Source organism: Scomber scombrus, chromosome 4, assembly GCF_963691925.1.
Source record: "Scomber scombrus chromosome 4, fScoSco1.1, whole genome shotgun sequence".
In the NCBI taxonomy this organism is placed as follows: domain Eukaryota; kingdom Metazoa; phylum Chordata; class Actinopteri; order Scombriformes; family Scombridae; genus Scomber; species Scomber scombrus.
This window is the reverse complement of record NC_084973.1, coordinates 11,512,197-11,539,682: the sequence shown is the minus strand read 5'-3', so window position 1 is coordinate 11,539,682 and position 27,486 is coordinate 11,512,197. Positions and strand designations below refer to the sequence as shown.

The 27,486-nt window shown below is 40.0% G+C and overlaps 1 protein-coding gene across 1 annotated transcript; it reads right to left on the bottom strand.

Moving 5' to 3' along the window:
- Positions 1 to 687: 687 nt before the first annotated feature.
- LOC133979546 (AP2-associated protein kinase 1-like) lies at positions 688 to 25,770 on the bottom strand. The gene is made up of 19 exons (XM_062418085.1): positions 24,998 to 25,770; positions 20,590 to 20,708; positions 19,888 to 19,996; positions 19,113 to 19,255; positions 18,879 to 19,000; positions 18,707 to 18,788; positions 18,441 to 18,573; positions 18,215 to 18,318; positions 17,828 to 17,907; positions 17,579 to 17,742; positions 16,693 to 16,868; positions 15,749 to 15,967; positions 14,932 to 15,119; positions 13,360 to 13,553; positions 13,196 to 13,264; positions 9,987 to 10,088; positions 8,708 to 8,881; positions 8,260 to 8,349; positions 688 to 3,447 (listed from the first exon to the last, which is right to left on the bottom strand). The coding sequence occupies exons 1-19, from the start codon at positions 25,152 to 25,154 to the stop codon at positions 2,654 to 2,656; spliced, it is 3,219 nt and encodes a 1,072-aa protein (XP_062274069.1). The 5' UTR covers positions 25,155 to 25,770; the 3' UTR covers positions 688 to 2,653.
- Between the last annotated feature and the right edge of the window lie 1,716 nt (positions 25,771 to 27,486).

The window sequence follows — 27,486 nt, the reverse complement described above, 5'->3', positions numbered from 1 at the left end:
GAAAAGCTATACTTTGAACTTGGATGACTTAAACAATATATTATGTGAAGGAGATCTTTCTTTCACTCATCAATCACAGAATTTTAGGTTGTAAGTAGCTGGTACTGACATAGAACGTAATGCATCCTGTTTTTTGTTCGTGCAAAAATCCATCCGTGCAAATGAGTCAAATCAAGCAGATAGCCTACTTTCCACGTTACCAAGATTTGTGAATAGGGGGGCTAAACCTTTACTAGGGGTGTCTAGAGGTAGGATTTTTATTTTTATTTTTATCATGACTAGTAATAGGGCAAATGTTGGGCAAATTACTTTCAAAATGCTAGGCTATATTAGTAGTTACTTTCATTTGAAGGTAATTAGTTTCTTACAATATCCTTATAAATTATGTTATTTATTACACTCCTTTTCGTAATTTTTTCCTGCAGAAGTACCGTGATGTAATCTAAAATAAAAGAGGGTAATGTAAACGTTCATTGTAGTTCAATATAAATCCAGTGGAGGGCGATATTTCATACCCTTATGACAGTGTAGGCCTGAATTGCTAAGTGTGAGGGCGAGGTGAGAGGTGAGTGCTTAAAAGCTGTATTGGTACAATAGTTGTGTAAATGTACTTAAGTGCATCCCACAACTGAATGTTCCAGTGATGATTAATAACAACAATGGTGCAACATTTGATTTACATTCATTTAATTATTATTATTATTATTTTTTTTTTTACTTACAACAGTTTTGAAAGGCAGGCTGTGCAGCATGACAAGTATTTCGAGTGCCTTTTAATCCAACATTGTATCAGCTGTTGAATGCTCCACGGACTCTCTAAACAACACTGGTCGAAATACATTTTACAGCTGTGTTACAATCAAAACACATTCTTAGAGAACCCTGACTCTGTGTCAGTGACTATGTGCAACCTTCATTTATACAAGTTGGGTGAGAAAAGTGAGCATTTATAAAAAAAGATTGTACAAATCAAAAAAGAAAACAGAAGATTTTGCATTGCAACAGAAGAAAATGTGAATTAAACTTTGGGTTGAAACAGGATGGATATTTCTTCCAAGTGCCATGGCGGGAACAAAATAGTGTTCCATGATTTTATATAGCACAGAGACAATAAAATATTTCCAAATGGTGATGGGATTAAATTGTAAAGGAATGTCATCAATCAGTCACCACTCAAGATCCTGCTTCCAAGATGCTACTATTACAATCCCTGACTGGAACTGCTAAGCATAAATAAGTGCTGTAGATATTAATGTGACTGCAGGATAAGCATTATTTAAGTTGCAGGAGCTGTTACATCAGTTGTTCATCAATGGGAATCGCAGTTAATACACATTTGGAGTTTAAAGAGATGTCTACAATATAGATACATTAAGGAGTTGAATGAATATCTTTGTGCTTATGTGTACTGTGGATAGAAAATAAGTTGTATATGATTGTACTTGGTGCTGAATGCAAGTGCAATAAAATGATGTACAGAACCAGTCAAAAAGTTTGGACACCATTTCTCATTCAAATAAATAGGAAGTAGTGTCCATACTTCACCAGTAGTGTAAATGCAGCAATTTTTTAGGAGGGCAAAATTAAAGGCAAGCGTGATACAAATCACCCTGTCTGATGTGAGAGTAGTTATGTACTGCAAGAGTGTAAGGCCTAAGAGATAATGTCCTGGAAAACAGGAAAAGAGGTGAATCTTCTATACGTGTATAACATAGGAACTACTATAATGAATTATCTATCCCTAACATTTATATAAAGGTGCGTATGCCACATGGAATAAACACTGATATTCCACTCTTATCAGACAGGACAGTAACCAGAAACGTTATACACATGACAAAAATGCAAACATCTGGGATGAAACAAAAAAGGCTTTTCATCATCAAATATTACTTGCATCATTATCCAGCATCTGCTTAAATGCAAACTGTCAGACTGAAGGGCCAAAAAATATTGACTTTAAGCCCATAATAATAAGGCAGTTTAATGTTTTGTTTTATATAATTAGAGATGAATTTCTCTGAAACTCCTGTTGAAGAGAGAATTTAGGCCATCTGTGACTGATTATGTTTTACTCCATATTAGTGCTATATGCAGTGTCTTCTCCTTTGTCCAGCTTCTGTGAAGCCATGATCTTGTGATTCAAGTTGAATCAGTCCTTTCTGAGAGCTAATACAGTGGAGGAATGATAGCAATGAGGCGTTATCAGATCATAGTATCACAGTACAGCTCAATTCAAACTGCCAAAGCTGCAGACAATCATAACTCCCTCACTGAGTGATATTTTAGTGCTAAAAAAAAAAAAAGTAACTGAGGTAGGCAAGAAAACAATCATATGCTTGACCACCATGTCGTCTTTGTGTTGATGTTCGTACCAAAAAGTATGAACAACGATTTGGAAGGTAAAAAGGATGTGACACAGAAAATAAAAAGTGACAAGGAGTCTGGTGATGATGTCAGTTTTCTTACTCTAACAGAGCATTCAAGTGTAAAGATAACCTCGCACTATCAGAACTAATTTGAGCCAGTTAAGAATGAGATCCATGCAGGCCTGCAGTCCGGCTGCGGCATTGATGACAGCATGCAGTATGCCTGTAATAGCTTGCATAATTCAGTGGCGCTGATACCCTGCTGCCCTGACCTGAATTTATGTTCAGGGCTTCTCTTGTGGGGCTTTGAGGTGAAAAGGTGCAGAGACGAAGGGGTCCACAGTGCTCGCTTCTGAGGTCCATGAGTGAAGAGGTCCAACAGGGACTGATCCCACAGCAGTTTGCTTGCTCACACTAGACACTACTCTTTGAGCTGCTACGGGCCGCTGTGGTACAGGTCCCTCAAAGTGTCGGGAGTATTTGGCCAGAGCTTGTGGGCGGAATGGTTGTGGGGTAACCTGTCCCAACACACCTTGCTCAGGGTACGCTCCTGTGGCCTCCTTTCTTTTTCCAAACGGTGCCTGTGAGAATACATCGAATGGCTGCTGAGCTGCAACGTGAGTGCGTGGAAATGGAGCATTGGCAAACACATCTGCTGATTCTTCTTGAACAACACGAAAGGGGGCTTTTGAGAAGACATCTACAGCAAATTCTGCCCCCTTTGCTGGCTCAGGTGCATGCTGGGAATTATTCTGTGCAAAGGCATTTGGAGCAGGTTGCTGGAAGGTAGTAGACGGTTGTGTTGGTACTATGCTGGAATTAGGTGATGAGGGTATGTCCAGCTGAGGTCCTTGTTCTTCTTCGTCCTCTGAGTCCAGCAGTAGAGGTCTGGAGCCGCTGCAATCATGGGCCACTTCGTGACTTTCAATGTCTCCACTGCTCTGCTGCTCTTCCTTGTGGGCTTCTTTTTCCTCATCTTCATCACTGGAGTGAACACATCCCTCATTTGTTTGAGAATCTCCCTCTGGAATTTCAGTCTCTTGTCCCTCGCCAAGCACGGAGTAGCCATTACTTCCATCTGTTTTAGGAAAAACAGATGGAGAAAAACATATCAGAGGTGAGCAAAAATATTACAAACTGTCTAAATGTATCCAAATATTACCAACAAGAAACTTCAACCCTGCTTTAATCATTATCATCTGAGGTCCAGCTGCCCATATTCCTACCAAAGCATCAAACTTCAGTCGCACACACAGCATACTGTATGACCGATGGATCATCTCTAACAACTGAAGAGTCAGTGTGAACGACCCGACAGTGAGGAACCAGCACAAGACTACAACGACACAGATATGGTCTACTCTGAACACATCACATTAGCTAGACAACACTACGCAGCTCTATCATTACAACATCGAATAACCTTGTTTCCACAAATTGGTCTCACACAGCTGCAGTATCCACATCGCTCAACCTTCAGAAACAGTGTCAACAATGGGTTTGTGTTAGGATCGATTGTGCTTAGGTGAGTTCAGAGGGAGTCAGTGGGAGGTCTGTGGAAACAAGGACAAAGAGCCTTCACAGCAAAAGGTAGGGAGCAGTTAGGGACAGACAGGTTTGCACAGATGAGCAGAGACAGATCAGTCTTACCTCAGCAGTGTCGACAGCGGCTTTTAACTGGCAGCTCTTGGGAAGATGTTAGTTGCAGCCATTAAAGGAAAACACCAGTTTTTGTTTTGGTCCACTACTTTCTTCAGTCATTTGCTTAATTGTTTTTTTGTTTTGTTTTTTTAATTTGTCCACAGCCCATTTAGCATATTATAAAAGTTTACAAATTAGGGAAAAACGTGTTACAGATAATCTCACTGACCAGTGATGACTTCCAACACAACTAAAAGTAGTGAAATTGTAAATCACATGAAATAACAACTACCAATTCAACTTAATCTGCATTGGCACAGCTCACTGACTCTACCGGCTGTCTGTCCTCGGTACAAACTAACAAGTTATACGCAATTCGGGAAACAAATCCAGTGGACAGTAATCCAATTTTAACACCAAAGAAGCATAAAACCACTAAGAAATTAGGATAGTGACAAGAAAGCAGTGTAAAGAATGAAATCTTAGAATAAACACTGGTAATTTCCTTTAAATCTCAAAGCAAAGGAAAACTGAGCAAGTTATCAGACATGTCTGATAATATTTGAACTAATAGCTGCAAATGTATTTCAAAACATAAAGGTTTGAAATAGTCTGAAATCTTATCTTGATTAGACTATCTACAGTATCTAAATGAAACACTGTCATTAAAGGCAACTGTGTCTTCTCTTTCAGGTAAAAATGAATAAAAATGTGACCCCAACAGACATAATGTACATTCACATAAATGAGTTTTATTCAGTGTCTCTCCTTTTGAACCTCTATTCATAAAAACAGAATGGTCGTGCTTTGACATACAGTGTGGACGTCTGCTGCCAATTCATGTCAAACATTTTGATATAATGAAAGTAATTTGCACAGCGATCACCATTTCAGTCCAACCAGCACAATAAGTACATTGGCTTCACACAGCAACACAAGTAAAACTCTACGGCCAAGGCTAGGAAGTCTACAGGATGCATCACTGGAGTGTCTGATAGGAACATGAAGCATTGTTGTAGGATTGCATAGATTAGCTACAAGAATGAAATGAATTAACTAAACAATATTAGATGGAGAGAAAGAAGAAAGCATAGTTTTATTTACCCATGCCAATTCTTACAGTATGTACGTCTATGACTAACCTTTACAATACGTAGAAGTGGAGGTGGAGAACTTCTTAATGTTGCAAACACCCAAATTTACAGAGCATTGTATAATCTGGATCAATGTGATGTTTTGTATGTGGATTACACTATATTAAAAAATACCAACTCACTTTTGGTACCAACTGAATGCATTATGAGAGCTCTGCTTCTACATTAATGTCATGGTAGTGACTGATTTTCAAATGAGTCAAAACAAAACAAAAAAATAAAATACTTGAGTGATGGATTTCTGGCTCGAGACGAGCCAATATAAAAAGGGTAATACTTGGTGGGATTTGTGACACAAAGCCAGTCATAGCAACTGTAATCATCGCGTCAACAACTTGTGTAGCTGTTTTTCAAGTCACACCGCCAGATTACAGAGAGAACACTTATCGGAGGAGAAAGGTGCAGCAGAGATATCAGGAAATAAATTCCGTCATGAGCTCTGTTTTGCTGCCCTATGAGGATTAAATCTATTCCAGTCATGTACCTTACAAGGACCACTGTTATGGAGAGAACTGGGGTGGAGAGCTAAAACTTACGATCCCAGTCAGGTGAGTCATAAGCACTTTGTTTCATTTTTCGATGACGTCTAAAATAAAAGCACTAATTGAATGCTTGACATGAATGGAGAGATAAGACAGAAGGACTTTGGACAAAGGAGGTCAACATCTTTGCACTCTTAAATACAGCTTCATACACAAATATTGTTGGTTTTTTTTGTATCTATATATCATTATAAATTTTACATATATCATAATGGTACTCATCATGTTTCATACATTCATTCTAAAGCACTATCAATATTCACTTTTATTCATACCATTATAGATGAAATGCCTTTAAATATTACACACTAAAAAAAAGACTTTTACCAGTGCTGACAAAAGCAAAATGAGAAAATCTGAACAGTGATTTTATGTACATACAAAGGAGATTTTTTGGAACATCTCAGATTAAAATAAATGTCATATTGGCCTTCAAGGTATGTGGTAGGAATGAACTGGCTAGATAAGACAGAGAGGGTGTCAGTGGGAAATCCCCCCCCCCCACACAAAAAACTAAAACAAAAAAACCCACACTGGATGAAACCTATAATATCGTGCCACACGCTATATAACAGTGGTATGCTGCTAAATATCTGGTCATCTTCCCTGATCCTGAGAGCAGATCAACACAGGGCATAATCTGAAACATAACATAATAATAATAATAATAAAATCTTTCTTTTAGCTTTGGCATGGCTACAGCTCTTTTAAAAAAAATCTCATCCCCTTTTATTTCTGCTGTGCTTATATTCACAATAAGTCAAAGATATGAAGGTGACCTGGCCTACACATAAAAAGATGTATTTATAAAATGCAAATATACCATTAATGGTCTTATTGTACCATATATTGTATATAATGCTGACAGTGAAATCATCCTGTCATGGCGATGTAGCCACATGAATCAGCCACATTATCACTGATTTCACCAGTTTCACCATTTAAAGACATTTTCACCAATTTATAGCTGGAGAAAAATAATGCCCTGTTTAATATTCGGCGTGAGGCGATACAGTCATGCTGAAGCTGCAGGTCTTAATACAGTTATTAACTTAATCAGTTTGACAAGATGTTTTAACATGATTAGTGATCTATTTGGGAGTAGGTTTATAGAAACTGAAAAGACTTCCTACAATAGTGCAGGGTGTATGTGTTCAAACAAAATGTGAAAACGGAAACCTATCAAGACTGCCCAAGACTGGCATTTTGTCATCACTGGTTAAATCAGTGCAAGCAGCTCTCAGTGGGTCACTCAGAGTGCCTCTTTGTTTGGTCAATGATTAAGCTACCTGTAAGCAGACGTTACATGTTCAAAGCTTTCATAGGAAAGTGCATCAACTTATCCAGGAGGCCTACAGCATTTTCACTCCTCACTCTTTATTCAGACCCCTGACACAAATGAGCATGCCAGCAGGTGGCTTGTTTAAATAAAGTTTCAACCCTGAACACGTACACAAAGTAAACATAATGTGGCTGTGATCAGGCAGTCTAACGTGCATATGATGAAGGTCGTTCCACGTGGCAGTACACTCAATGAAGGATTAATGCAAGTATGAGGAAAGCATGAAGAAGACCATGGTGTAGCCAGGACAGAAGAGGACGATATGCTTGGGCATTAATGAGAGATTATTACCAGCATGGGAATGTCAACAGCAGATACATGAAACCAGCTTTCAGGCAACTAGAGATTGAGTCGAGGCCAAGGAGGCACATAAAGAGAAAGGTTCCACTGAACCAATCTATGCTGGCTCCTCCCTTTCACTTCATAAGGTGCTACATTAAGTGCCCCTATTTCCCCATCTCTACCCCCCGCCCCCTCCCCTGTTCCCTTGTTAGGATTGCACACTGCCCCTTCGACCTCTCCCACCCCCTCTAGAGGTCGATGAGCTGATCCACCAGCAGAAGGGAGCGGGCCAAGTTGGGGATGCTGGACTCTGAACTGCCACTGTTGCTGCGCGAGTGACCACCTGGAACGTGCCAGAGAAAGAGAGACAGAGACAGAGATGGACATGGAAGAGCCGAGGGAGATTGTGAAAGACAAGCCAAAGAATAAGTAATATTAACAGAGATTGTATGGAGAAATTAAGAGCGAGTAGTGATTGAGGATGAAGATGGAGAGGGTGGGGTGGGATTATGGCAGAGCAGAGATATGCATGAACGGGGGCAGAAAAAGAGAAAGAGAAACAGGCAGAGAGTGAGCTGGGATAATCTTTATACAGCTGCATCATCACAGGGGGAGAGTAAGGGAATGACACTCTAACATGAGGAGGACTTTCAAGATAAACTACAAAGAGCCAAACACCTGCGGGGTGGAGGATCACTGGCAGTATAACATTAGAAACAAGGGATAAAAAGCTCACTGATGTGAGTGCTTGATGGGATGAAAAGCATTCATGTGCCAAGCACACCCATACAAGACTTCTCACATCACCAGGGACAGAACAAGCTCCGGTGACAGGGCCTTTGAACCAGGGACTACGTTATACATCACTTGGCTCATAGTCTGGGCTTCAGTGGGTGTGTGTGCTCATCTCAGGATTCTGATAATCTTACCTTGATTTGAGTTTTTGGAGATGAGCACAGGAATAGGGTCAAACTCGTCATCATTGCCCTTCTCCCCACACGACATGAGGAAAGCTGAGTCTGCGGTGAAGGAAGAGGAAGTGAAGGAATGATGGAAGGGGAAAGAAGTTAACTCAGCCAAAGAAAAGAGCAAAAAAGAAAGAAGGATGCAAGTAGATTAAAAATAGATGGAGCCAGGGCAGTAACAGTATTTAAAAGCCATGCATTTTAGGCGGCTTTTGTCTCTTCCACAAATGAGTCAAGGGTCTGTGAGGCTATCATTTAATGTGTCCAATTCTACACTGTCATATCACATGAATCAGTTTTTGTTTTCTCTGTCTGAACAGGCCCTTCTGTTTTGGTAAGGATCTGTAGTCTGCGATGCTTTCTCTGGCCAAAACACCCAACATACATAAGGCTAGCTGAGAGGAAGTCTTACCAGAGGCTGGCTGACCAGGCGGCAGCTCCTCCAGACAGGATCCAGAACCAGAGCCAGGAGGAGCAGAGGAGCAGGCGGAGGAAGAAGGGAGAGCAGAAACAGACTGGTTTGCATGAGGAGAAGTATGAGATAACAGATCGCAGCCCAGCAGAGAGTCCTCCCCAGTGAGAGAGTCTGAGACAGGATGAAGCAAAGCCAGAATGAGAAGGCGCCAAAATAAAATAAAAAAATAGAAGAAAAAGATTGTTAGCTTAAAGCTGCAGTGTGGAACTTTTGTCTCCCCCTTCTGGCAGTAAGTGATAGTAAAAAATAGTATTAGTAGTTACCTGGATGTAACTCGAGTTCTATGACTACATGTGTGAGTTCCCAACTGGGTGACATGACACGGCTGGGCCTTACTGAGGAAAGTACGCCCTGGTTGACATTCGCAAACCAATCATTGCTGGTTGATGTAACATGCATCACTACTGGAGTGCCAGCATTGGTCTTACCAGACACCAGATTAAAAGGCTAAATCAGCATTGGGTGAAGACGTTTGGCTAGGGCTTGAATGTAATGAACGTTCATTTATATGTAAAAGTCCCACACTCCAGCTTTAAGGAGCCAAACGCATTTTGTTAGCAAGACAGTTCAATATTTTATAGCATTAAAAGAAATTCTTTGTCATAAAATAACACAAAATCTGAAAGTTCCCTCCTGGTAGAGCAGCGTCCTGCAGCAAAAATATGCTGCGCTGGACAAAACATAAATTACAGAATACTAGGTCAAATCCAGGAGGCAGGAGCAACTCTTACACTGTGAGTCGCCAGCCTACATGTGCTAAGAACTAATACTTATAATAACAGAAGAATGTGGACTATGGGTCAATTTTGAGCAAGATTAGTACTCATTATAAAAAATCTGTTCAATCTTCTAAATGAGCAGACTGCTTCATGCCCTATAAAACCTTGGGGAGTCATGATCATGGTCCACAGACACTGTAGTTTGCTGCTATTTTTCAAGAACGACAAACCAAGATAATTGGGGGTTACAGATTTCTTGCCAGGACAGCATGATCTAGCGCAGTGATGAGGGACAATAACAAAACACTTCAATAAATTACTTTCAACACAAAAATAAAGTCATTGCGGTTGTAAAACTCCCTCAATAAATTATTGGGTCAAAATTATATCGATTAAGAATTGGGAATTCACCCTGAAACAATTCTGCTTCTTTAATGTTTAAATGCTGCAAGCAATTAACTTGTTGAATTTCCTATACTGTGGTCCAGGATGCTAACCTGGCATGCTGGCAGAGACGAGCTCAGGCTGGCCTGCATGTCGCTGGGCTTGGGGGGCTTCCAGACCAGGAATCAGTGAATCCACACACACCTCTGCCTTTGCTACATGGAGACAACAGCGGGAAAGAATTGCAGTATAAAGTAATTATTGATATTGTACAAGTAAACAAATTCCTTTGACAGGGATTAAACTGATGGAGGCCTTCTTAGCTCCTTTTCCCAGTGGGTCTTTCTGAGTTCATGACCATATGAGAAAAAGAGGAGAAGGAAGGCAAGACATGCATGCATAGCAGAGGGGGATTACTGCAAGGCAGGGGACAAAAACTGAGCTGGTACCATTGGTGGTGCTTTCTGCAGAACTACTGAAGGCGTCAGCCAGGGTTAAGAGGTCAGGGAGCAGAAGAGAAATTTCAGGGGACTTCAGTCCCTCAATCAGCTTCTCTGTGAGCGAGCCGAGAGAGAGAGAAGATGGAAGGAGGTCATGGACGGATGGCAAGAGAGAGAGAGAAAGGGAATGAGGGCGGATTTTGCATACAAATAAACAAAGAGCAGAAAAAAAATATATGAAACTCTAGCAATGTGGGGAAAGTATTACATTGTGAGGAGAGTTACAATTTAGTAATTCATTTTTAAGAATAAAATATAAGTTAAGTTGAGAATCAGGTAGCTAGGGCTGTGGGAGTTAAAGAATTTCCCCTGCTGTGCCTAAGGGTGGCTAAACAGTGTGGTAATGCAGTCTTTGTAGTATTAGTGCCAGCTTTGTTTTTTGATGGGAAAATCGTGGTATGTTAGCCTGTCTATGTGTCACCAAATGGAGCCGCAGTACCTGGCAAACACGGAAAATACATTAAATTGTGTTGTGGCAGGAAACAATTTTGACCTACAGCTGAGTCTCTTTAAATCTGGGATTCATGAATGGAGTCAGGCAGGATGCACCCTTACATTGTATGATTAGTGGAAAACTACTTTACCTCACATATTAAATGGCAGCCTGCTCGGCCGTGCAGTGACCCAGGAGAGTTTAAATATATAACCGAGACAAAATATTCACTCAGATTTGTTCTTAACTACAGGGCATCAGTACCAAGCCCAGGTCAGCTCACCCTGAGCCTGGCTCTGTTATGAGGGCTGGGCGCCAGGTAAGCTGGCACTCAGTGTTCAAGCTGCTACACACGACGGGTGGGACCTTCTGGAGCTGCCAGACAGGGGGAGACACACTGGACCTTTGGAGCCGGCAAACATTCAATACACAAGCACTAAAGTGTACAACAAGAAGGGCCTAGTCTCAAGAAAAAAATTTCCAAAAACCCTGCAAACCAACACAGTTTTGGTGGTTGTTGTTAGGTGGTTGTCCACCGTGTTTATTTTGTCTATAATGCGGTATTGCAATTGTGCAGTTATTGCAACAGTTTGGCTTGATAGGTGACAAAAATATTGTCTGATGTGTTAGTTAATTTAGTTCTGCCCACCACAGCCACACACTACAAGAGCAGTTAGTGGAGTGAAATCCCATGCACTCAAAGGACAAAACTTTACCAGCAATATTATCATGACAAACAAATTCTGAAGAAAACACTGAGAAATTTTCACACTGTTCGAGTACAAACTTCAACAACAAACATGAAATTATAGAAGCTACAGCAAACGTAGTGAGCAGAGACTGCCCCACATGCCAACCCTCTCAACTCATATTTTGGACCAGTGCGGACAACTGAGCAGTGGACATCCCTGTTAACACGACTTTTCCCTGCACGCCAAAATCTTAATCATCAAGACTTGCACACAACTATTAATACAGATTACTGTTGTGATTAAGATGAAATGTAGTCCATGCATGAAATGACAAACTGAATGCTTTTCACCGCAGCTCATACTTACAGGAAACTGCTATGGGGGCAAAATGGGGTGGGGATCTTAGACAAGGAATGTGTTGGCTCAGAAAATGGCACAGCAGATGTGACCTTTTGCCCTCTTCACTACAGGAGAGAGGCCAACACTGATGAAAAGCTTTTTACAAATCCTAAATGTCAAAAAAAGCTATATCTCTGAATAGAGTAAATAGAGAACACATGCGGTATTATAAATGCTATATATAAAGTATGCTACAGTTTATTTTTCACTTAATTGCAACAAAGGCGTCTTTATCCTAAATGTGGCTCTGTATCAATCTCCTGTCAACAGAAATCTCCGATGGGGCTCACTGCACACTGTTTGCTTGTGTGCATCCTATTTCAGTGAGTGATACAGAGAGTCAAAGAGACAGCTTAGGCTGGGTAGAGGAGATTAACCACACCCTGATGATGTAATAGCCTCAACATTTTTATCCTCTGTTCATGCCTTAAACAGCAACGACACAAAAGGAGGTTACCGAGCTAAGACGCGTGTCCTTCTAAAATGGCTACAGGCTAAAACTGAGGAGAACTGAGGCTGGGTCATCATTTTAACAAGACAGTGTGCTTAATTTTCTCCTTGTTCCTAGTGGCACTGGTAAGCAGGCTTTTCCAGCAGGAAGGCAATCCAATTAACAAAGGAGAATTTGTCCTTTGCGTTACCAGGCAACGGCGAAAGCACAGATCTGCAAATGAGATGCGATCTAGCGGTAGCCACTGCCTCTTTTCATGGAAACTGACAAGGAGCCACTGTGAGGCTGCTTGCTATGTCAACAGAGATAGGGCCGTTTACAAATCCAAACCATGAAACTAGCAGTCACAAAGTAGCCTTTGGAAGGTTTGATACCCAGCAAACAACCTCTGTAAATATAAAATAGTGACTCATAAGCTCTTACAATATATTTGTTGTAGAGCCCAAGGCCCAACAGAATCAAAGACATGGCTCATACTGTGTCAGGTATAGACAAGAAAATTACCTGGGGTGTCAGAGAGGGAGAGGGTATTAAAAGGGTCCGGGACACTCAACAACCCAGAACCTGCACCCGGGATATCAGCAGGTCTTTCAGCTTAAGATTGCACCATGAATAAAGATGGAGGAGAACAAATGAAGTACTTTTATGGAAATATATCAAGACAGCAACACATAAAGTAGACATCCACTGCCCTCAAAATGAATCCCTCAAAATTAAACTGCAAAAATGATACATCACTTTAGGAGAAGCCAAAGTTATGCATAAGAAAAAAAAAACAAGCCTCTTATTAAACGCAGTATGCAGAGATATGAGACAGAGTACTGAGAAGAATTAAGCAAAGCCTTACCTGGAAAAGCATCAAGCCCTGGAATGAGATCTTCACTGGAGCTCATGGCCTTCTCTCCTTGTGCAGCAGCTGTGCTCAAACAAAAAGTAGCAAATAATTTTATATGACACTATTCTCTACCAAAGCTACAATTGTAAATATGGTAGTGGACATGTTGAACTTACTCTCAGCTAGTTTTGCAAAGTCTTTGTTGAGCAGCTCCTCTGCTGTCAGCTTGGAGAAATTATCATCTCCAAAGGGGTTCCAGCTGGGCTGAGTGCTGGGTGCAGACAGGGCTGATGGGGCATCACCGTCACCTTGATGATACACACTCTGCTGGGATGAGCAGGGGGAGCCAGAAGGAGTAGTGCTGGCTGATCTGCAGTACATAGAGTCGTAAACATAAACAAAGGTAAGAGTGTACAGTGATGTTTAACCCTCCTATTGTGTTCAAAAAGGGTTTACACCCTTAGTGTTGCAGGTCAAATTTGACCTGTGTTTCAATTCATTAACAAGCACTGAAAAAAACACTAATCCTCATCCAGTAACATGTTTTATCTGACTTATTATCCACCTATAACCATTATGTTTCTATATATATTTGTGAACTTATTTTAATAATTAATCAACCTTATAGGGAAATATATTATAAGACCACGAGAGGCTACTGATAAACAAAATACTTCCTTAAATAACTTCATTTTCGTATATAAAATGAGCAATTATTGTTACGTCTGATGTGTTATGGGTCAAAATTGAAAGCATATGCTCTCCTATGAAAAAAGACTAAAGTCTTTCCTATATGAGCATTAACCCCAAAAACAACACTCTATTATTGCACACTGTGCCAGGTGTATGTTGAGCTGTGAAATAAAGCACAAGGAAGCCACAATCTATATACTGCTATACAGCTGGAGGAAAGGAGATGACACTTTCAGAGAAAAATTTAAGACTGAAGACTAGTTAGTTGGGGATAGCTTATCCAAATGAAGACAAAAGCTGTGTCCCCAATTAGAAAAAAAAGCAGATTTTTGGGTGGGTGGTTAAGGTTAGCTTGGTAGGTAGCTTATTGTTAGGGTTAGGGTGAGTCTCCAGGAAATTAATCTAAGTCTATGTAATGTCCCAGAAATGACCAAGGTCACTTTGTCTGTGTGTGTGCACACTGTGCCAGGTGTGCAGTGAGATGTGAGAAATAAAGTGTGAGAAAGCCACAGCCTGTTTACTGCTATAAAGTACAGCTGGGGTGCAGGAGGTGTGTGTGTGTCTGTGTGTGGGAGGAGTGTTTGTAGGATCACATTTTCTCTCAAGTCAATGCGCTTTCTTGGCATGGAACTTTAATATTATTATACAATATCATTATACTATTATTATAATTTTATTCATATTTTTTTGTTTTGTTGTAATTCTGGTTTTTATTCATGATGGAAATTTGACCCATTATGCAACAGATGTAACATTTTTTTAAATAGGCATTTAATGAAAACTTGTTTTGATCAGAAAAAAATGTTTATGTTTCATGTTTATGTTTCACACATCCAGACTTGAAAATGGATCAAATTTGACCTGAACACAATAGGTTAATCAAATGAATTGAGCGATTCTTCTGAAGCTGGATCCTCTGGGATATAAAAGGGTCATTTGTTCTTCTTTGGGGTTCTGTCATATGAATGGACTGTCTATTGCCTTTTTGAGCTCACTTGGTGCCAATGAAAGAACATTTCATCCTGGGATCACTGAAGGGCGTTAATTCTGCTCACTTGGACTTGTTGAGGCTGGCCTCAGCTGCGGCTGCCTGGAGTAGCTGGGTGGACTTGCTGACTGGGACCCCAAACACGGCACTGTGAGTGACATCGCTCAGGATGCGTCTATGGCCACTCTTGGGGGCCATCTTCGGCGATGAGGGGGGTGTCAGGGAGCCGACTTTGTGAATCCCTCGGCTTGCCGTCTGTAGGGAGTATGACAAGATGCAGAGAGGGAACTTAGAAAACATGTCTGTGATTACAATATTGAGAATATCTGCTTAGTGAAAAGAAACAAGCAAATCGGATCCTCAAAAATACAAAAACAAGAAAGCTAGATCCACTGAAAAAGAAAGTCAGAAAAAGATGAATCATGAAAAGGGTATATACAAAGTCGAGTGATTGGACATAAACAGATGAACCTGTTGATTCGAGAGTTAACTGACAAACCATTAAACCATTTTATGAATACATACATATTCTTCCAAGCATGAAAAAATCATTTTGACAGTTGGAAGTGGTGGTGCAGAGTGGGTAAATCATTGGTTTGTCAAATGATTTCTACTATATCTATGTAATTGCAGCAAGGTCTTTCTAATAAAGATAGCATTAAAGGGTAGCATTCACTACATGGCATTCATTTTGCCACATTTAATATGTTCTGCATTCACAGTTCCCCAGAAGAAGAAAACGGTTAAAAAAAACACCCAACCAAAGAAAAAACAAAAACAAAAGAAAAGAAAAAAACATTTTGGGTGTGATTCCTTAGAGACAAGCTAATAATCAACTCCCTAGCCCAAAAGAGCAGGAGACAGCAACATGAGCAGGATGTTACCACAACATCTGGGTCAGCTGCAGAACCAGTGACAGCAGACTCAGGGATGGGGGTCAGATGGGGAGCTGCTGTTTCATGCACTTCATGCTGCTGCTGGTGTTGCAGTTGCAGGGTAACAACAGGGGGAACGGGCTTAACTTTGGAATGCAGCAGGGTAGATGCCTGAGAAGCTGTTTGTTGTTGCTGCTGTTGGTGATGGAGGCTCTGAGTCAGTTGATGCTACATAGGAATACCACACAGCTGATAATGAGAAAGCTCCAAACTTGGTACAACCTCTCGTGAATTATTGTAGGAGGATGTGATATTTGTCAAGAGCTGCTCACAAACCTACAGTGTTATGAGGCTCAGTCAAAAAAACAGTAATAGATGGAATAATCTGAGGTGTGACTGTTCATGTATGGGTACTTCAATTAAAATGGAAACATTAAAAAGAAATTTTAGCAGTTATGTTTATGAGTATGTCATTACCAGCTCAATACAGAACAAACAACAAACATCTGTGTGTGGTATCACATTGATAGTGATGTTATGACTTAAAGCCTGCTGAACAATGACTGATAATCCACACCATGTCTGTATTGTGGTCAGTCAAAATAACCTGCACTCACGTTGTCCCCGAGCACCACAAGTACCTTCCTTTTTGTGAATGGTCAATAACACACATCAACTGTACTCTACCTACAAATATTGTCAACACGTCCTGTCTTTTAATGTGCTACCAGTCTCATATCCCTAATGTTAGTGGTTATTGAGATATGGTGGAAAAATGAGTAAGAAACGCTCAGTGAAAAACATCCTCTAAGATCAAGAATATTTACTTAACAGAGTTAGTTACAAATCTTGTTCTTATGTAGTCAGAAGGCTTTATACTGTTTTTAATCTTGTAAACTGAAAACATCTGGATCTAAATATTATTTCCATTCTTGTTCTGCTAGGATGCTTACCTGCTGGTTACTCTGTGGGATCAAGAAGGGTGAAGCTTGCTGCTGCTTCATGAGGAGCTGCTGATGCTGTGGTGTAGCCTGCGGCTGCATGTTGGTGGTCTGAGCTGGCTGTGGCACAGCCTGCTGAGCAGGTTGGACAGCAGCTGCAGCTGAAGGTGGGACACTGGCACCAACACCTGGAGGGGAAGAAAAATCAAAAGAATGGGTGACGTCAACTGGGAGCAAAAATGAGAAGAAAAACAGACCTATCATTTACCACATCAGAAGTATTATTTTTAAACGCGACTACCTTTCTGCATATCTGATGAAAAGCCCATGAAATAACAATTGAAACTCTTGACATCTTGTAAAAATGAAGTCTGCTTTTTTGTGCAGCAGTTGTGCTTCCTTGGGAAAAAAACACCCAAAATAGACAAATGGAAAGGTGGAATGGTCTTTAAATTACTGTTAATTACTGTGTATTTAGGAAAGCTGATACTTTAGACCTTATCTTCACTTTCATCAGCTTTTTTTCCTCAATATATTCAACATGTTATATCTAAAAAACTACTTGGATGAACACCCAGAAAAGGAGTGACTCAGAGCTGCACATAAAAAACATGAGTGCATGCTGCTGTAATTAATGTGACATCATGCCACCATTTATTTTGTCTTTGCAAGTGGGCCACAGATGAATGGCTCTGTCAAATTGTAAATGTCAAAGGCCTCATAAAAAGACAATTAAAAGCCTTTTAAGAATGGGCTAATTAAACCACTGGGAATACAGGACCTCGATAGGCTTTAGAATTAAATTACTGAGCAGTTATGTGCTAAATCCAATACAAGATGTCCATTTGAGTATATTATTAGCAGGATGACTGTCACATAATCACAGAACTACTTGTACCTATGGCCTGCGGTGCTCCAGGAGTCACATTGGGCCTCTTGCGTGGGGTCATTGCTGGCTGGATGGGAAGAATGCCTGATATTGGCTGGGGTTGAGCCTGCCCAGCCTTGGGCCGCTGTCGTGGTACTATTGAGGTTTCAGTGGTGGGAACGGGGTCTGTGAGTCTGATGAAAGGAAAAGTAGAGAATTGACTAGTAATATTCAATTTTCTTAGAATGATAGCACCCAAATGCCTTGCTTGCCACTCACCTGGCTTTGGTTTGACTCTTTTTGGCCACTGCTTCGCTGGCTCTGATAGGCTCAGGAAGTTTTGCAGGAATGGACGAATTCTACAACAGTAAAGACATTTGCAATTTTCATTTGATCGAGAATAATCAACAAGATTACATTTTCTGGAAAACTACTATGTGAATACATTAGAAAGGGGCTTGAGGGATGGAGGGCACAACTTCCATTCAATATAATTTCATACTACATTATTGTTTCTTTACAAAGCAATGAGACCTTGAAAACATAACAAAAAGCAAATTTCTGATTTAAAAAAAAAGAAGTGACCCAAATGTTAATATTCAACACTAATCCTTTGACATATTCTCCTTTCATATTTCTGCGATTCCTCTTGCTATGGTGACTTACATTTACATTTGGAACTGGACACTCTCGTCGAGTCAGTTTAAAGGCAAAGTAGGATACTTGGTAGATGTCTGGTCTATTATCTGGGTCAGGTTCCAACATGTATCCTGAAAAATCATCGAATAAGGGATATTTACATTGAGTAAGATACATAAAAATTCCAATTCAAACTTGGCACATGGTAAGTAAGTAGGATGATGAGTTTATTCTGAGGAGCAAGGTTACTCACTGATGAGACAGTGCATGTCCTGGGAATAGCGGGAATTGTCTGGGATAGTGAAGCTGCCATCACAGATTGCCACTTGGCTCTCCCCAAAAGGAAGTGTGAAGTAGCACAGCTTATAGAGTAGACAACCCATGGCCTGCACAGAGAAGAGAATCAACACAACTTATGTAAACCAAGCTCAATGTACAGTATATATTTTAACAGTGCTCTAATATGATGATCATGCAGTCATTGCAGGTTGGCATTCTCACAACAAATCTCTATCTCACCCAAATGTCTGCCTTTGTTGTGATGACCTGTCCACCATAGAGGTTGACCATTTCTGGAGCGCGGTATGACAGAGTAGTGTACCTGGTGTTAAGAGCAGCAGAGCTATGAGTTTCTGAATAGTTGTTAGGGAAAGTATTTAAGGGGTAAAGTAAAGGGCTGCGAGTGACTCACTTTTTGATTTCCTCCTCAACAACTGGCACCCCCTCTGTCTGTGGGTTTTGGAAGCGGTTTGTAGCACTTCCAAAGTCACAGAGCACATAGTGTCCCCGATCATGGAGAAGAATATTTTCCACCTACACGAGGAAAACAAGATTAGATCTGTCAGAACTGATTGTACACGAGCTAAACAACAAATAATCTGCGTTGTCAACAATGAGCCAAGCGTATTTGAAAATAAAGACTTGCCTTGAGGTCTCTGTGGATAATTGGAGTCTTGCACTGGTGGAGACGAGCAACAGCTTCACATGTGTCACAAAAGATCTGTAACACCTCAACCTCAGTGAAGCCTGTCTGTAACCTCTGGTTCATTAGATTTACCACCTGTCCACCTACATAACACAAATAAAAGACTTTGAAAGATGAGCTGTTACCAAGTGACCACTGTTCTTAACTGATGGCTAATACTATATATATATAAAGGGATTATACTTAAAAGTGAATTATTTCTTGCATTTTTTGCCAATTTCAATCTGTTAAATATAACTTTATTTTATAGAAAGAGCTGAAATGGTTACTGAGCTTTGCTACTTATATCTACAATAAATATTCTTTTTATATTTTGGAAAACAGCAATTGACATGGCAGTTCTGAAACTGGTGTGCCAATTTATTTCAGGAAAGCTCCAAAACAGACTGACAGCCTTTCAAAAAGATCTCTCTTCCCAGTGATGGAATATGTACATAATGCAGCATCAGCTTTGCTTTCTACAGTGCAAACTGCAGGTTTACATAAAAAACTGTTGTATTATAAAAAGTCTCCAATAACAATACAATCATGTTAAAACTTCAACTTCAACTTCGGCTACCAAAACGCTGTGTCCATAAATAACACCACGTAGTTTTGTATTGACTGAAACAGAAGTTCTGATAGCCATCAGACGAATACTTCCAACAGAACAGGATGCCGTGAGATGAGGGTAATGGAGCCAAGACAGAAAGAGATGGGGGGTGGACAGATTTACCTCGACAGAAGTCCATTAAGATTAGGACTTCCCATACATCCCCAGCTCCAACTGCAGTTATGCTGGAATCCAGGAAACCAACTATGTTTTTGTTGCCCACTAGATCTCTCTGTGTAAACAAACACAGAAAAGGCAACAATGACAAACAATGAAGATACAGTTCTCATAGACTATACAGTTCTTAAGCATTTAGCTTAGTAAATTACTAACTATTCAGTCTATTTTTATCTGGAAAGAAATACTGACTCTGTGCCAAAGGTCTGTGAGTAATGATAATAACCACCCTGTGATAGTCATGCCACCCAGGGTGTGGCTACAGGAACTGGTTAGTTTCACTTACAGTAAGGACTTTGGTTAGGAAATGGACGGTTTAGGGATTTTTAAAGATGGCAAACTGCCAATTTAACATTTTCAGAAAAATTCTTTGTGTGTAGTTACAATCATGACCTACAATCCAACCCCTTCTGTAAGCTTCACTGTCACTATATACATGGATCAAATTATTTTTATTTTTTGGTTTCTGTTAACTTGCTTCAAATACACATGACACTGAGCCTGAAAAAACACAGTTTGAAAACTAGTATTCAAATGTCGAGAAGTATACTTCTCTATTCTGTGCTCACAAGACCATCTACTAATAGTGCTAAAAAGAGAAGGTAGATTGCTGCACTCAGCAGTCAGTTACTGGACTGTCTTACTCACCATAATCTGTATCTCAAGTTTGCAGATCTGTAGATCATGTTCATTGTTGACATACATCCTTTTCAGTGCGCAACGTAGCCCTTGATGAGTCCGCACCAAAAAAACAATGGCAAAACCTCCTGAATGATGAAGAGAGGAGAGAAGAAGAAAAGAGGATGAAACACATTTTAATTACAAAAGAAAAAAAGAAACACCTACTAAATAAACTGTAATTCAGGATTATCTGAATTTGAAAATAAGATGTGTTACTGCATTTCTGAACTTTAAGCAATAACAGCAACTTAATGTGCTATACTTTACTTTTTGATAGAAATATATTAGATATGAGCACTGATACTGAAAACTGGGTATTGTCTTGTTTAATTTTTATTTTTAAATGTTGTTGTTCCCAACCAGTGTGACAAAGAAATACTCCAGCACATCTTATATATGAATGTAATTCTGATTTGTGAGAGAGAAAAAAACATGACCTTCTGTATGATAATTTATCTTTTTTGAAAATGTCTCCAAGCCAAACATCCCTCAGCTGTGCTCTGACCCAAACAGATCACACATTTCTAACAACAGGTAACAGAAGCTGACTGATGGAATGATGGAGTTTGCTATTTCAATATTTTGTATATCTAAACTTCATGTTATCTTTATGATAATGTAGGTGAAAGAGTATGTGTGGCTGGTAACCTGCGAGAAGAGAAGCTAGAAACAGCACCGTATGAGTCAGCAGTTGTGCTGAGGGGAAGGACAAAACTGACTCAGGCTGGAAGTGACAGAATTCATCATCCCACCTTTAGTCACAATGTCAGTGATACTCAGAGAGAACTAAAGATGGCTGTGTTAATCATGTAATAGCAACCAAAACACCCAACAGCCACAAAGAACACATGTATTTCTTTCAACAGATATGCATAAATAGAGCCAAATCAGTCCACAATGAGATAGCATTTACATCTACAGCTCACATCTCACACTTTTCCTCTGAGTGTAAATTGTACTGTTAAACTGATTTATTGCCAAATATAAACACTTTTGGCTGAACTGGAATCAAGCCTGACTTCAGCTTTTAATTTGGTTCTCTCTAGAATTTAGGTCGACAGCATGGAGCAGCTTTTACTACAAAGGTCTGAATACTGTTGTTATTGCAGCTCTTCTGTTCACATTTGTTTCTCTCACAGCTTGTGTTAACGCCATGCACTGGGCTGACTCATCCAGCTGGCATCACTAAGCCAAGGACAGTTCCACGTGACCAGTCTGGTTGAGGTTTGATCAGGACTGCTTTAGGCTATATTACTGTGAGTCCTAATATTAAAGAAATGAACAGAGTACAAAAATATGATGGGAGTAAGCGACATTTTACAATAACTTTTGAGCATCCAATAAATAGTGTTTCAGTGTTCTGCTTTTGACAGGGTGGAGGTGGGTCACCATGGGTGATAACACATTACAGCTAATTTCACTGATGTCATCATTTATATATTTAATGTCTGGAAATTTCACAGAGAGGTGCACTGGCAGGACACTCAACTGAGTAATTAGTGTTATTATGATACAGAGCAGCAATGTGCTTGAGATGTGTGGTTCACTGCAGGGCAATTATTCTCATTATTATTTAATCTGTCTTTCTTGATTTATAGGTTTGTCTTTAAAATGTCAGAAAACTGAAAAAAAAAAAAAAGCCTGTTATAATTTAAAAAGTCAAAGATCACTTTTTAAAATGTTTTCTCTGGCAAACTGTGTAAATGTGAAAGACATTCACTTTTCAAAAAATGTATAACAAGGAAATGCACTAAATCCTTATATTTGAGAACCTGAAACCAGCAAATTCTTTTACATTTTTACTTAAAAAATGACTGGAGCAATTATTCGATCATCGAAATAGTTGCAGATTAATTCTGGGTCAATCCATTTATCGGAGTCGATTAATTGCTAAAGCTCTAATTAATGAAGACAACATCAAACTAACTAATCAAAATACAGAGCAAAGGGAAAGCATGCAGTATGAGCACGGGACACAAGCCTTGTGTGTGTGTGTGTGTGTGTGTATGTGTGTGTGTGTGTGTGTGTGTGGTCCCTCAGAGTTCACACCGCTGAGCCCCTGCTGTCTAAGCTGAGATGCCTGTAAGAAATTAGAAGGATTAGCAGCCTTCTTAAGCAATGTTTAGCAGTGGTCTACACTCTCAGAATACAGCACGACCAAATAACTAAGTACAGCCACAAATAGCCACAACCCCTTGACGTAATTGACTGTCAGGATTATACCAATCTAGCTTATGCATACACGCATGAGCAATTGCACAGAAAAGAAAAGAAAAACATCTTTAGGCTCTGCTATAAAAAGCACAGTGAAGAGGTTACAGTGTTTGGCCACAATTTGTCATGAGTGTGATGGAGCTTACATAACTACTAGGCTTTGAAAATACTACACGTCCTCACAACTACTATGTTGTTTACAAATATGCTTGCTGAAAAAGTCACACAACACTGCAGCGACAGCAAGAAACACTAGCAGCAAAATCTCATTTACAAATTAACACAGACTACTGAATGTTATTTTAAAACAGTTTGTGCTGAGTTGAGTTTTCAAATGAGGGAAATGCTCGCTGGAGCTTTATGCTGTGTTGTCTGATAGCATTAACTGGGGACACGTCCTCCCTTACAATGAAACATGTTACATACATCTTCAGAGAGGGATAATGTTACTAGCTGTAACTCTATATATAAACAAGATAACACTTCTTTTGGATAGTTAAAATAGGAAAGTCATGTCTACGGAAATCCTCTGACAACTGATTGAAGACAAATCACAGACATCTGCCTTCAGGCCAAATGTCTAAAACAAACAACAACAAACATGGATATGGGATTCCAAGCATGTACTTTTGGGCCTTAAGGGGTTTACTAACGCCAGTATGTCACACTGACTGTTTTTGCCAGTGCATTGTGAAAGCTATTTGTTGTAGCTGAATGGAGCCAAGTTAAAAATTGATAATAAAGGCAGGGAGTAGACAGAGGAACAAAATCCAAATGGAGCAACCAGCTAACAGAAACTAAGAGCCCAGACTACAACTAAACCATCTGAATAAATAGGCCTGGTGACACTGAAGAGGAGTCACATTGCAAGCAGTGGGTCCACTGCCGAGGCACGAAAATATGATCTTTCCACACACATTCCAACTAGCACTTCAGCAGAGATGTGTAATCTTGGCAATCACATTTATTTTTACTGTCTTCCCAAAAAAACTTGTTATAAGACCAATTACCATACCGACGTGATGTGAATGTCTGCAAAGTTTTAACAGACACAAACTTGGATAGGTGCAAGACTCACAGGTGAGAAAATAGACCAGAAATAAACAAAAAGAGATCCACTGACTGACATCTCTGACATTAGATGTATAACCCATTCATAAGGCCACGGTGTGCCCAAACAGATGGTGCCCTTCAATAATACTGATGAATTAATCAGTATTCTTACATCTATTATTTAGTAACAGGCGCTCTTAGCTAACAAAGCATGGCAGGCTCTCATTGGAAAGACAAATGACCATGGGAAACCTGTTACCACTACCACCACAAGCCCTGTTTGATGACGTTCAATGAAAATGTTAAATGGGAATGTTTTCAAAAGAGCTTCAGTGTTAAAACTAAACATTTCTCACCATTTACTCACCTATAACCAATTAACACACACACACACACACACACACACACACACACACACACACACACACACACACACACAGCTGTGTTAATATAGAAAAATCCCCCCCAAAGTGTTATATACATTATTAAAGTAGCATGGTGGCCACTTCCTCCACCTAACCAACAAGAAAACATGCATCATAACCTTTGAAATCTACGTTAGTGATCTATCACTCCCTCTGTAACCCTTGAGATAAATGACTCAGGATGGCATTGGTCCTTCACACACAGTCGACAATCCAGTTATACCATGCTCCTCCCAGCCTTCAGGTAAAACTGCTAAGTACCTGAACAACTTATTAGTAAGGTTAGGTAAATCACTGTATGACACCCCATCTCCTAAAATGTAATGTCCTCATTTATCCACACTAGTGATCATTGCACACAGGAAAACAAGTTAAGTACATAAAAGAAAGATCTGTTTAGGAGAAGGCTTCCTGGCAAGTCAGTGAAGTAGACAAACTGAGAAAAGACACCAGCTACCTGACGTGTTAGTACAGATGATCAGAGGCTAGACCCTTTTCATCAATAACATAGTAGAGGTGATATTATCAAGTTGGTCGTGTAGCTGGGCCAAAGAAAAGGCCCACTCATTTAACACTACTTGACTGTCCGCCAGGTGCAGCTCAGATGTTCGCCCGCGGATCAAAAGCAGTAAAAAAAAAAAAAGTGGTTGTAAAACACGTATGTACAAAGCCACATAGTTCACCTTCAGCGACAATTTCCTCGACGGTGACTTGATAACGTCCAATGGTGAAGACCCGTCCGATGAAGCTGTCGCCGCCGGAACCAGCGCCTCCTCCACCGGCTCCGGAACCAGGCCCAGAGCTCACCAGCTCCCGACGAGAGTCAAAAAATTTCTTCATGTCCTCAAGTTGTTACAGAAAGCACGGCCAATTCCTAAATATGTCAGTATCGTAACAAGGATTGTGGTTGTTGTCCTATCCCCGGCCCCTGACGGCTGAGGAGCTGGTGTTAACGCGGTAGCAGTTCTTCAATAATTGAATGAATGCAGCTAGCTAGCGTCAAGCTAAATGCTAGCTAACTAGCAGGACCACAAAATATCCAAAACACTGCTGGCCGACGTTTTGCTTTGCTAACTCATGGTTTGAACAGCAGGCGGAGTCAAATATTGTTGAGGAGATTGTAAGATATAACGTCCATGCGGAAGTCGCCGGTTTTAACTGTGAAACGAGCCAAACAAGCCCGAAAATAAACACTTGTTAGCCTTTAGCTCACCAGCTAGGTGCGGTGACAGCTGTCACTTGACAGACTGGCAGCCAGGTAGGTTCTTAGTGTCCAATGCAGCTTATTACACATCTCCTCTGCTATCGTCAGCACAAAAAAATGTTAATTCACGGTTTGCTAGTCCACCGGCCGGTCTCTCATACAAAATTACAAGTATCCAGAGTTTTGTCTGTGTCCGGCAGGCTGTGACAGCGCTGCCCAACTAATTTAATGACAGAGCTAACAGAGCTACATACACAGTAGATGCTGCTGGGTAGATTCCTCCTCTCCAGCTTCTCTTTGCAGATTGCTGCATTTCTCTCGATGTGATTGGTCCAATGAACAACGACCTCCAGTCAGTCTGCTGCAGTCTCCAGGCTCAGCTCCCCAATAGGAGTAACTTAACTCAGCAGTTCATTGGCTTTATGGATTGAAACTGTTCATGTTTGCACCATGTAGGCTAATTATGTAGAATGTGTGTATACTTGGTGTAAATCTGTATTTTTAACCTTGCAGGTAACGAGCATGAGGCACAGCAACATCATAATGTTCCTATAATTCACTGCACAGTAATTATTGAATGTTCCACCAAATAATATGAACTAAATGTTCATCAGTTTTAATAACACTGTAAGGTACACTTAAGCTGTATGGTGTCATTAAGTGTATTTTTTCCTGATCCGCATTATATGTGTTGGAAAGTGATTGTTAAAGTGAGTAGTTGCTGCAAATTACCATGTTTACCAACCTTTTACAATTATATATCAGGTTCAAATTCTGTATGACTTTAGGGTTGATTGTAGCTCGTTGCCAAAGTATATTAGCAGACAATCCACCATCAGACTTTTGTTGTCTTTCCCTTTCCCTTGTGCTTACCTGTTATCTGCCCCAAGATTTGCTCATTATATGATTATATTTCAGTTTCTGCAATCTAATATATACTATGATAATTTGTTGTATTGAAAGATGTGGTGTATACTGTAAGTGTAGAAGGAAGGAGATGGTTAAATACATCTTAATTATTGCATATCATTATTTGTAATCTTGCAGCAGTTAGTCTGGTAGGAATGTTCGACATCATTTGCAATCCCACAGGAATGTGTTTGGACTTTTTTACTCAAAAGAATCTCATTTGGCTTCAGTTTGTATAAACACACAATAACCACACACAATAGGTTCACACTGACACATGATACAAAACACAACTTTTCATATAGATTTTATGAAACACTATCAATTCAATTTTATTTAAATAGAACAACATAAGTTATCCCAGGGCACTTTTCACATAGAGCAGGTCTAGACTGTACTCTTCAATTTAATTCAAAGACACCCAGCATTCCCATATGAGCAAGCACTTGGCTACAGCAGCAAGTAAAAACTCCATTTTAACAGGAAGAAACCTCAAGGAGACCTGTGCTCTAGGTGTGCAACCATCTGCCTTGACCGGTTGGGTTGATAGAGAAAGAGGTAGAGAGGAAAGAGACACACAGAAGCACAATAATATAATAATAATAATAGAAATATGGCTAATAATAATAGTAGCAGGCGTGGGCGCCCACAGATCACTTTCAAGAAAACTGAGGCAATTTTAAAAAAAATAAGTATTTCAAATCCATCCACTTTGTTAGTTGATAAATCGATTCAATTTATAGAAGACAATTAGATTCCCTGTGGATATACAGTATGCAGTGAGCCAACTGCCTCCAATTCCAAGGCATGGCCTCTTTTATACATTTGTTGTTACATAGTTTTTATCAGTGCTAGTTGGCTACATCTGTATGACAATGTGAGAGTCTTGCCAGCAGGGGTCAATGTTTCATCACTAAATGAAGTCAACTCATAACACTTTTTTCATTTTGCACATTTGCTCCACTGTTTGAAGCTCAAGGGCAGTACTACCAATAGTCATTTGTTTTTTCAATAATAGAGCTGTATAAACTTTGTGCAAGCATTGACGTGGGACTGTTA